General features: G+C 40.0%; 2 protein-coding genes across 4 annotated transcripts in view; both read left to right on the forward strand.

Annotated features, from left to right (window-relative positions):
- The window catches only part of ppp2r5b (protein phosphatase 2, regulatory subunit B', beta), an 85293-nt gene extending 74412 nt beyond the window's left edge, over positions 1 to 10881 (forward strand). The window contains exons 12-13 of one of the 3 annotated variants that reach the window (XM_062065404.1): positions 345 to 601; positions 10866 to 10881. In XM_062065404.1, coding sequence (XP_061921388.1) covers positions 345 to 567 — 223 coding nt within the window. In that variant the 3' untranslated portion in view covers positions 568 to 601; positions 10866 to 10881. Of the gene's footprint in view, positions 1 to 344; positions 2931 to 10865 lie in introns of those variants that run through there. The other 2 variants (XM_062065405.1, XM_062065403.1) reach the window with 2 other exon arrangements.
- On the forward strand, positions 10867 to 11466 carry LOC133661259 (glycoprotein hormone beta-5-like). Its single transcript, XM_062064401.1, has 2 exons — positions 10867 to 11073; positions 11184 to 11466. The coding sequence occupies exons 1-2, from the start codon at positions 10867 to 10869 to the stop codon at positions 11370 to 11372; spliced, it is 396 nt and encodes a 131-aa protein (XP_061920385.1). The 3' UTR covers positions 11373 to 11466.
- Positions 11467 to 11858: the final 392 nt, after the last annotated feature.

Here is an 11858-nt window from a genome sequence, read left to right on the forward strand (position 1 = left end):
TCTAACTCTGCACTTGCCTAGCATAATGATGCCATATATCACATTCTGTAGAACAACGTTACAAGAGGACACAAATGCTAGCAACCCTAGCATAGCTATGTGAGGTACATTGCTAATGCATTTTAACAATATCATGCTAGGTTAGCCTATTAGCTGAAAAATACCCCAAAATGATTAAATTTACAGCTCGCACGTCTGTAGCTAACTGGCAGTTTTAAAATGTGTAGCGAAGCCTGTTTGTTTCACAAAGTGCTGGGCGTGTACATGGGGACGGCTCATTTCAGAGATTAAAAAGGATTTTCCTTCATGACATCATAAAAAGACACGTTGTGTGCCCTCTACAGGGAGATGAAGCGTGAGAGGGAGCGTGCTGAGCTCTGGCGAGGCCTGGAGGAGCACCAGGAGCGCTGGCTGCAGATGCTGACTGAGGCCGCCCGCAATCAGCGCAACCTACAAGAGCGAGGCGCGAGAGGGGACCCGCCGCCTCCCTTGTCCCCGCAGGCAGCCCGCTCCGACAAGGCCGAGGCCCAGGCCAGCAGGGGCGGCCCAGGAGAGAGCGCCACCTAGGCAGACGTAACGGCGATGCTTCAAACAGAAGAAGGTATAGTGGAGCCCTGTTTATGTCGACAACTCATCTGTGTGGACCAACTTATCAATTCCCGATCCACCGTGTTCTTTTTATTACTAAAAAGTGCGCTTGAGTCGACATTGTCACATTTGGTTGACCGATTTTAACAACATAAAATTTGAGAACCAAAGGGGTCATTTCTATGAAAGATGTTTATGTCGAAATATGTTGTAGTATTTGTTTAGCACTAAGCATACCTGTCAACCTTGTTTTTTCCCTTGTTTGCCAGTCTCTTCCCGGTCCAGTTTTTTTTTGTGCCTTCCATAAAAAAAAATGAACTCAAGTATAGTTGGTAAACATCAACGTAACAATGGTGACAGGCAGCCTGGCGAGTCACATGTTAAGTGATTCAATCAAATCAACAATGTGAGAGAGGTAGATGTTTAGCAGATGACAGAGAAGGCATTTCAGCCAAACATCCAAACTTTGTGTTAATATCTCGACAAATAGGAGACTTATTATCCGTACCTCAAGTTTTTTGAGCAGCCAGGTCCCACACCCTAATGCTTTTTGTAAGATTCGTAACACAGAGGAAGAATTGACATGAGCCAGCATGAAAAATGTTTCAAGCATAAGCGGAGCCCAGAAATGTGTTTTTGTTTTCATTTCCACTATATAACAGAGACCCCCAAAGGCAGCGTTAAATTTGGACTGCTAAACCTAATTCATGTGCTGCAATGGTTAGTGAACCTTCCTTGTATGGCAGAAGACCTGAGTTTCCTTCCGAAGTCAGGGCATGTTAAACATGATTTTGTTTTTAGTGATTTAGCTGCGGTTTGTTGCTGAAAATTTAAATAATTTTTTTTCCCAAAATCTGAAATACAAATGTTGACAGGTATGGCGCTGAGCAGCGTGAATATTCCAATGGATTGCTACAATGCATTAAAATGTATACTCGGTAACTTCAGTGCAAAGTAAAATGAAAGCATGGCAGTTTTATCTTGAATCCTACCACAGCAACTTACAACGTGCACATATGTATTTATTTATTTATTTATTTATTTTAGATTGTTTGCTACTGGAAGAAAGATTTGCGCTGTGTATGAAAGCTTTATTGTAATTATAGTCAAGACATACAACAAAATTACTGCAGCAGCTCTGTTAGATATGGGTACAAAATATCATGAAAACAGAAAAATAAAAATGAAAATATACACAAACCATGTCAACAAACTGCCGTGGATGCAAAAATAATTGATCATCACTCATTCTCTTTTTGTCTCTGGCCAAGGTCACAAGTATATGTGCGAGCAATGGCTGGTTTATGTTTCAATTATGTCGACAAACGCTTATGTCGATGTCAGTCAGCCAGTCCGAGGGGCTTCGACATGAGTGGGTTCCACTGTACAAAACGAATCGATATTTTAGTGTTAGTGTTTCTTTTTCACGTTGTCTTAAAAAGTACTTTATAACGATTGTTTTTGTATTCTGAGAAAATAAAACCTTATACTGAAACTTTATTTTCTATTCCATGAGGAAATGTAATTTAATTTGACAACACGGATCAGTTTTGAACGTGTTAATGTGTGCGTGCGCGCGTGTGTTTGTGTGTGTGAGACAGCGTTTACATGAGAATGTATCGTCAAACTAATTGATTGTTTATGAACTACCTTTCAACCAAACCAGTCAAATGTTTGGAATCCAAGTGTCGAGAAATGTATTTAACATGTCACAGTTTATACAGACACATGCAATTTATGCTTGGCTTGCCTTTTTAATTGGCTCATTTTTATTTTTTGGACTTACTTTACTATTTAGAAAATAAATGTTCATCGCTCCCTGGTGGCTCCCTGCTGATTCCTTAAACTCCTCCCCAAAAACTATTATGTAAATTCAGGCCAAACAAACCAACTTGAACTTTTTTTGTGATTGTTTGCATCACGATTCGATTGTACTCCTGAACAGCAACTGTGTGTGTGGTGTGGTTGTGTGTGTAGTCACATCCATCCCGCTCCTTCACGCCCCCATGTGGCGATTTTTATCACAAAGAAGTGTGGATTGAGTGGGGGATGTCACCATAGAGACAGGAAAGAAAAGACATAGATGTAGACATGCTCAAATGGCAATAAGTCAGTCTGTCAGCGCGGTGTGAGTGTCGTTCCAAATGCATTCTAACGTAGCAATTTCACTCAACTCTTAGATTTGCACTGTCCTGATGCCTGACCAGTCTGTGGTTGTTGTCTTCTTCCAGATGAAAAACTTGTTTTAATGACAATAAGAGATCTTCTGAGAGGAAGCTGATGTATATTTCGGGTGGGTGTTTTTAATTTGAATGTAGAAAGGATTACTGTAAGTAACTGGGTGGGGGGGTGGGACATCAACTATGTGCTCAAAATGAAACTTCACATTGTTAAAACAACTCTTGAGTCTGAGCTTTTTTGTGTCATCCTTTTGTCTCTTATTGTCTCATTTTCTTCTTTGTAAGTTTTTACTGAATAAGACAGAATGTCCACAAATATAGGATTTAGGATTTACAATATATGGAGTAAGAAAAGATTGAATATCAAGAGTATGTAAACATCCCGCTTTGTTTCCTGCCAGACGACCTCATCGACATGTTTTGTAATCAAGCAAAGACGCAGCGAAACACAAAAACAAAAAGTAAAAAACACCCGAATATCCAATAAAATCTCACCTTGTCAATTCTCTGGCCCCTTTCCATCACACATGCTCACAGTGCTACAATAAAAACAAAACCCACTCTGCTTTGAATCAAAACCACTTTGACGCAGTGTCTCTGATAGGGTTTTTCAACTGGCGGCCTGGGGGCCAAATCCGCTCCCGAGTTCAGTTCATAACTTGAGCAATAAACCTTTCTGCAGCAAATTTCTAAAATCCCTAGTGTGATCCTGTTCTATAGAGGAACTCGAAGCACTGTAAACATTGGCAGATCCTTGCATTGACATTTTAACCTTGCTATCAAACGTAGAACACTCAGGTCATAACTTGTGATTTATATAACTGAGATGTTCCTCAAAGCACCCCTGTAAGTCCTTTCTCTTTTGGCAGTTCCACATTTTTTTTCGTAATGTGATTGATGTCAGGGGTTTTTAATCTTTTTTTTTTTACCTTGGGGCGTGGGGCCTACTCAAATATTAACATTGAATTAGTAATCTTACTCCTGATTTAAATGATATTCAATAATTACATTTAACCTACTTACAGTTTACAATCTTGTCAAATGCAGTGAGACCATGTGGTAATCACATAGATTATATTTATTATTGTTAGATTGTATTATATTATTGTTATATACATATTATAATTAATTAGAAAAATAAATATTAATCAAATACACTGCATTAGAAGGGACTCATACATCCATCCATCCATTTTCTACAACTAATATACAGACAATTATGTTATATGCTAAAATAAACTAAAACAATGAATATATTTCTTAAACGATCAATGAAATTAAAGTGCAATGTTCTCTCTGTGACTGCGTGGGTTCCCTCCGGGTACTCCGGCTTCCTCCCACCTCCAAAGACATGCACCAAGGGATAGGTTCATTGGCAACACTAAATTGGCCCTAGAGACCCGCCTACCGCCCGAATGCAGCTGAGATAGGCTCCAGCACCCCCCGTGACTCTGAAAGGGACAAGCGATAGAAAATGGATGGATAGATGAAAATATAGCTTCACTACTTGAATCATAATTTTTGCGCTTAAGGAACTTAAGCTTTCGCTCCAGTCTTTGAGATGGTCATTACTGCCACAAGTGGTGAAAAAGTGTATAACTACAAAGTACTGCTGCAGCCCATACAGACCACAGCTAAGAAATATATTTATGGTGGCCCTCTATGGTTCCCGGCCATATGGTTATGAAACACTGATTTATGTAATTAAAGTGTGGATGTAGCTTGTTTACTTCAGATGCAGTCAGTCGTCAGTGTTATGTTCGGGTCACATTGCTGTGATGGTGGTGTTGTTACGATGCGGAAAAGGACACGAAGAAGCAAGAGCAGCGTGCAGGTAAGATCCCTTTTATTCCATATAAGCTGCAAAAACATGAAAAGCGTGTCGCTCGGAGGCACGCAGGGATCCAAACAGCAAAACTTAGTTTAGTTCGGAGAGGTAAAAAAAAGCATGCAACCGCTGCCAACAGCGAAAGGAGGAATGGTTCTCTCAGCAAGAAAGCGAACGCACATGACGCATAGCGCGTACATTGATCCAGCAACCAAAAACAGATTGACACCGGTATGCAGTGTTGGGTTAGTTACTGAAAACCAGTAACTAGTTACAGTTACTAGTTGCTTTATTTCAAAAGTAACTCAGTTACTTACACCAAAAAGTAATGCGTTACTGTGAAAAGTAACTATTTAGTTACTTCTTTTTTTCTTCTTTTTTTTAAGGCTCCCATTAATGCCCTTTTAGCCTTCATTTCAGTACTGTTATTGTACTGGAGAAAAATACAATCTGTTGATCAACTTGACATGCATTTGCATCACTGAACTCTGCTAAGCAATGTGGTCTACATACAACACACAAAGACAAAGATATGTTTCAAAGGGCCAATTTATTTCAGACCAGAGCAAATTGACAAAACTATTTTAAATAGCTGCAACATAACATACTGTACATAAGTAACAAACAGCATAATAACATGTCACAACATGTACAACATAGCTGTAAACCTGGCTTTACCTAAGGAAGGCACACATGACATACACAAAGCCTAACCAGGCATTTTTTCTCTCTCAAGGAATTGTGAAATAAAATCATGTCTTCATGAGATCAACACTGTACTGAAGCCCAGAACACTCTATGCATTTCCCCAGTTTTAGTTTAGAGAAAAGGAAAGATTGGCCTGGCCCACTAGGATCCCTCTTTATGTTTGTAGGGACGGCGTGGCGAAGTTGGTAGAGTGGCTGTGCCAGCAATCGGAGTGTTGCTGGTTACTGGGGTTCAATTCCCACCTTCTACCTTCCTAGTCACGTCCGTTGTGTCCTTGGGCAAGACACTTCACCCTTTGCCTCTGATGGCTGCTGGTTAGCGCCTTGCATGGCAGCTCCCGCCATCAGTGTGTGAATGTGTGTGTGAATGTGGAAATGTGGAAATAGTGTCAAAGCGCTTTGAGTACCTTGAAGGTAGAAAAGCGCTATACAAGTATAACCCATTTATCATTTGTGAACTTTATAGTCTATACATTTAGAGTGATGTATAATTAAACACTCTGGAAGTCTAGAATGAATGAGTGTATAAGAGAATTGACAAGAGTGTGTGTACCTTCAGTGCTGAATGATGAGCAGAGGCAGAGTTTGGAGTGTTTTCTTTAGCTCTCTTTCCATGTTTATGTACTCACTGTCCAGGTACGTGAAAATGTTTTCCGTGCCATTTGCTGTTTGACGCCAGTATCATGCTAATTAGCTGCCTGAAATCGGGTGACCCCACTGTAGAAATAGCCTGCATGTTTTCTAGCACATACTGTACGCTGTAATGGCTCTTATCATTGTTGTCCTGGCTAGCAGTCCCTCCGTTAAAATCCATAGGTGGTGGTGGTGGTGGTGGTGGTGGAGGTGAAGTGGCATCGGAGTCTGTGTCTCTCTTTACTAGCTTCGTCAAAGCATGTTGCTTTTGTAGCTGTTTCAGCAGATTTGAATTGCTGTTTTGGGCAGTAGATGGGATCTTTGATCCAAGACACAACTTACATTTAACTAAACTGTTCTTTTCTTTGTGCTCGACAAAAGAAAAGTAGTGAGAATATCTCCATGTTAAGAAACTCGACTGCGGCTCCGCCATGATGTCTTGTTAGCAAACACAGACACGCCCCCCCTACCCCCTCCCCACACCCACACCCAGACACACACAGAGCGCGCCTCTTCTCTTCCTTGTGACACAGGAACAATCAGAAGGACGACACTGCAACTCTCCAATAAAACACACTCAGATCTTCTGTTTCTAGCCGATAATACATAAAAAATAACGCAGTAACGCATCATGTAGTAATGGTAACTAAGTTACTGAATATGAAAAATAACGCGTTAGACTACTAGTTACCGCCGAAAATAACGCGTTAGTCCCAACACTGCCGGTATGTAAGGGGAAACGATTAGCAGCGACCGCAGGTGCAAACACCAATCACCAAACAGGAACAGGTGTGTAAGAAACACAGCGTTTGGCAACCAAAAGTGAACAAAGGACAGAGCGCTGAGAACAGAAACACTTAACTGCAAAAAATAACAGAAACCCAAAACGAGACATGACCCAGACATTGGGTCATGACAGTCATTTGTTTAACTTCTTTGGTTATATAGTGTTTATAATAGTATGTTTTGGTAGAGTTATTTCATCTGTTAAGATCCTAATAACACCCGTTAAACAGCATGTGCAAACTATGAAATTGCTTGAAATATTAGTGGCCGTGTTGTTTGGCTTCGTGTACAATTGATAACTGGTGCAGACCGCCCTGTTTAAATGAGATTTTTGCGTGTACTACGCTGCTTTCATCATGGAAACACTCATTTACTGCACATTAACGTCATCGTGCTCCCACCTGTGGCGTTCTTGTCTAGGCATTTTGGAAGCAGTCCTGCAGTGTGATACAACAAAACCCACTTTTTAGCGCGCTGAAGGTACGCTAGTGTAAGACGCTGGTAATAACTGAGAGTGTGCGCTGGAACGTTCCAGACGCAAGAAACTGCAAATATGTTGATAATATCTCCTACGTATGAAAATACATATGTCAATTAAAAAAAAGCCAACAGACACCAAATGTATCAATTTAATTTGTTTTAATCAGCCCCTTAAGTCAACCATACATACATCTTTTTCTGCTTATCCGAGGTCAGGTCGCGGGGGCAGCAGCCTAAGCAGGTAAGCCCAGACTTCCCTCTCCCAAGCCACTTCGTTCAGCTTCACCTGGGGGATCCCGAGGCGTTCCCAGGCCAGCCGGGAGACACATTCTTCCCAACGTGTCCTGGGTCTTCCCCGTGGCCTCCTACCGGTCGGATGTGCCCTAAACACCTCCCTAGGGAGGCGTTCAGGTGGCATCCTGACCAGATGCCCGAACCACCTCATCTGGCTCCTCTAGATGTGGAGGAGCTGCTGTTTGGTGCTTAAGCACAAACAACAGTCAGAACCTGTCCCCCCACCTGAAGGCGGAGGGAAGCTACCCTCTCGTCCACTGGGTTGAATTTCAGCGCTGGCTTTGAGCAGGGGGGCAAAAAGAATTGCCACCCCAGCCCCTCGCCTCTCACTGCGTGCAACCTAGAGTGGAAGAGAGTCCAGCCCCTCTCGAGAGAACTGGTTCCAGAGCCCTTGCTGTGCGTCAAAGTGAGTCCGACTATATCTAGCCAGAACTTCTCTACTTCGCGCAATAGCTCAGGCACCTTCCCCCCCAGCGAGGTGACGTTCCACGTCCCTCTTCATTATGTAGTTGAATAGCCCTGGTGTAGATCCTTAAACACAGTATTGGAGGGAAAATGCACATCGGTGCCATCCCCTCCCTGAGCGTGACCAACAGACCTGACATCAGACACGTACTTTGACCCTTGCAAATGCTTGTACACTTGGCTGCTCTCCAGAAGTGCATTTTGTTGAGTTTTGACCATTTCAGTTGTGACTTCACTTGATGAAACCTGTACAATGTTTCTGTATCGAGATGCCCGTGTATGCTACACCGGCGTGCCGTACAAATGTTTCGTGACGTGGACCTCCAAAACAATCCTTGCGCTTATGTCCAGGCGGCTTGTTCAGGCACACTGGTGTAATGCGGTTTTTAGTTACAGCTGCACTAACACTCACCTTTCATTTTGAAGCAAACAGCTAAATAGAGTTGTGTTTGCTCAGAGGTGATGTCACAATCACAACCCCGAAGAGCAGCTATTAAAAGTGTCATGCATACAATACACACACATATATATATATATATATATATATATATATATATATATATATATATATATATATATATATATATATATATATATATATATATATATATATATATATATATATATATATATATACATATATATATATATATATATATATATATATATATATATATATATATATATATATATATATATATATATATATATATATATATATATATATATATATATATATATATATATATATATCAGTGGCGTGCGGTGAGGTTAATGTCTGGTGAGGCACGACATGCATCATCACAGTCAAATTTAAAAACATATGAACCTGCAGTGCCGGTGTACCTAATGTTGTGTCCCTGCGGTCGTTCGCGGCTCCTGCAGCGCGAGCATTGTTGTTTTTGCACTTTTTGGCTTCTTGTTAAGTGACTTTTTTTGGGTGGATTCGGTCTTGCACGTGGAGGGTTTGGGTGTGGGCTTTGGTTGGTGTGGCCGCGGTGCTCCCGTCGGGCAGTGCATTCTGCGGTGGAGGTGCTTGGCACCAGGAGGCGGGGTTATGATACGAGCCTCACACAGTGTGTCTCCGCAGCAGATTTATGATCGCTCAGCACTAAAAATACGTTACACACATACAGTTGTTGACAAAATACACTGTACATTATATACCTCAGCTAACTAAACTATGGAAATGTATAATATAATTCATATAGCAACACGGTGTCACTGCACAGCAGGCCAGCAGTTAGCCGAGTCGCAATCCATAGTGAGGCACAAGTGCCTCAACTGGCTGCTGATCACCGCACCGTCTCTTCTCAGTATTTGAACGGCAAATGTGTAAATAAAAATAAAAATAATCTAAAACTGGTGAAGTTAAATGGAAAATAACTTTAGTATAATCACTGGATACATATAACAATTTAGTTAATTTTTTTTTCTTTTTCTTTTTTTTCTCTTTCCATGATGGCAGGTGAGGCCCTGCCTCTAGTGACTGCACGCCACTGATATATATATATATATATATATATATATATATATATATATATATATATATATATATATATATATATATATATATATATATATATATATATATATATATATATATATATGTATATATTTATATATATATATGTATATATTTATATATATATATATATATATTTATATATATATATTTATATATATATTTATATTTATATATATATATATATATATATATATATTTTTTTTTTTATATATATATATATATATATATATATATATATGTATATATATATATGTATATATATATGTATAGATATATATGTATATGTATATATGTATATATATATGTATATATATATATATGTATATATATATATATATATATATATGTATATATATATGTATATATATACATGTATATATATATGTATTTATGTATATATATATATGTATATGTATGTATGTATATATGTATGTATGTATATATATATATATATATGTATATATGTATGTATGTATATATTTATGTATATATATATATATATATATATATATATATATATATATATATATATATATATATATATATATATATATATATATACATACATAGTGACAATGCACAGATTTGGGCTTTAATCCTGTTTGGCAGTTTAGTCACGCAGTAAGTAATTTTTGCTTGGGGATCAAATACTTATTTCAATCAAATCCTAATGAATTAATAACCTTTAATGTGTGTCTTACATTCTGTCTTCATGGTCAAATAAATGCAGTGCAATGGCAGTGGGAGATGCTGGGGTTAAGAAAACACATACAGTACTGTACAGACAAGTATCAGTATTTTCCAGGGAGGGAATCTCCATGATTGTTCTGCCTGGGGGTCTCTCTCGTGTGGAGTTAAAATGGTAATTACCATGATGTCAGAGTGTCCGTCCGCCCTAATGACTTTCTTTAAAAAGAAAAAAAAAGAAGACAACTTGGTTCCATGTCATTTTGTCGTGTGAGCAGAGACACACCAGCTGGGACCTTCAGACACAAAAAAAGGTACAATGTTTTTATTCTATTTTTTAAATAATTCAAGCACAAGGTCAAGGTAAAAGTTGCTTGCTAGTAATATCCAATACGTTAAAAAACAAGTTTTCTTATACCACTTCTTAATATGTTTTTTTTTTTAAATGTGTATAATTATGTTTTATAATGATCAAGTGTTTACTTGTTAACCATTGCAATTATAATATGAGTATTATTATTGTACTGTAGTTGTGAATAGTCACGGAAGTGCAGTTTGACGATACAATAACTTAAGTGACCACCAGAGGGCACTGTTTCACCCTGTAAAAGGCTCTGCAGGCTGCACCTTCTTGTCAATTAAAATCGTCTTTGATTGAATTTTGACTGACTAATTAATTTTTTTCCCAGCATGCATCTGGCTCTCGTCCTGCTCGTCCTGCTGCTGCTGGGTCAAGGTCTCGCCGGGTCGCCGACGGCCGTGACCACATCGATGGCTGCGCTCCACAGCTTCCGTGGCTGTGCGGTCCGCGAGTTCTCTTTTGTGGCCCAGAAGCCCGGCTGCAGGGGTCTGCGCGTCACCACAGAGGCCTGCTGGGGACGATGTCACACCTGGGAGGTAATATTTGCACACAATTTAACATGTCGCCACCTGCTGGTGGGAGGTTGTCATTGCATTGTATTATTAAAGTCAATAATGTTCCCCTCTCTCTCTTGCACAATACACAGAGGCCAGTGCCGGAGCCCCCCTACATTCACCGGCACCACCGAGTGTGCACGTACGCACTGACACGCTACGTTAGTGCGCGGCTGCCCGGCTGCCACCCCGGTGTCTCGCCTCTCTATCACTACCCGGTGGCCATACACTGTCACTGCGCTGCGTGCACCACTCTAGACACCGAGTGCGAGTCTTTCTGATCATCTTGTACACAGCAATGTGTCATTAAAGTCATGCAACAAAAATATATGTGTGTGTGTCTGTGTGTGTGTGTGTGTGTGTGTGTGTGTGTGTGTGTGTGTGTGTGTGTGTGTGTGTGTGTGTGTGTGTGTGGGTGGGTGCGTGCGTGTGTGTATAAAGTCATAATTATATACTCTATCAGATAATACAATGCAAAGGCTAGCACAGTACATTATGTATACATACATCATCCATCCATTTTCTACCGCTTGTCCCTTTCGAGGTCGCGGGGGGTGCTGGAGCCTATCTCAGCTGCATTTAGGCGGAAGGCGGGGTACACCCTGGACAAGTCGCCACCTCATCGCAGGGCTAACACATAGACAGACAACATTCACACTCACATTCACACACTAGGGCCAATTGAGTGTTGCCAATCAACCTATCCCCAGGTGCACACCATGGAACGTTTAAATGTACAAAAGTCAACAGGAAATGTTATTTAAATA

The sequence above is a fragment of the Entelurus aequoreus genome, linkage group LG12 (genome assembly GCF_033978785.1).
Source record: "Entelurus aequoreus isolate RoL-2023_Sb linkage group LG12, RoL_Eaeq_v1.1, whole genome shotgun sequence".
Classification (NCBI taxonomy): domain Eukaryota; kingdom Metazoa; phylum Chordata; class Actinopteri; order Syngnathiformes; family Syngnathidae; genus Entelurus; species Entelurus aequoreus.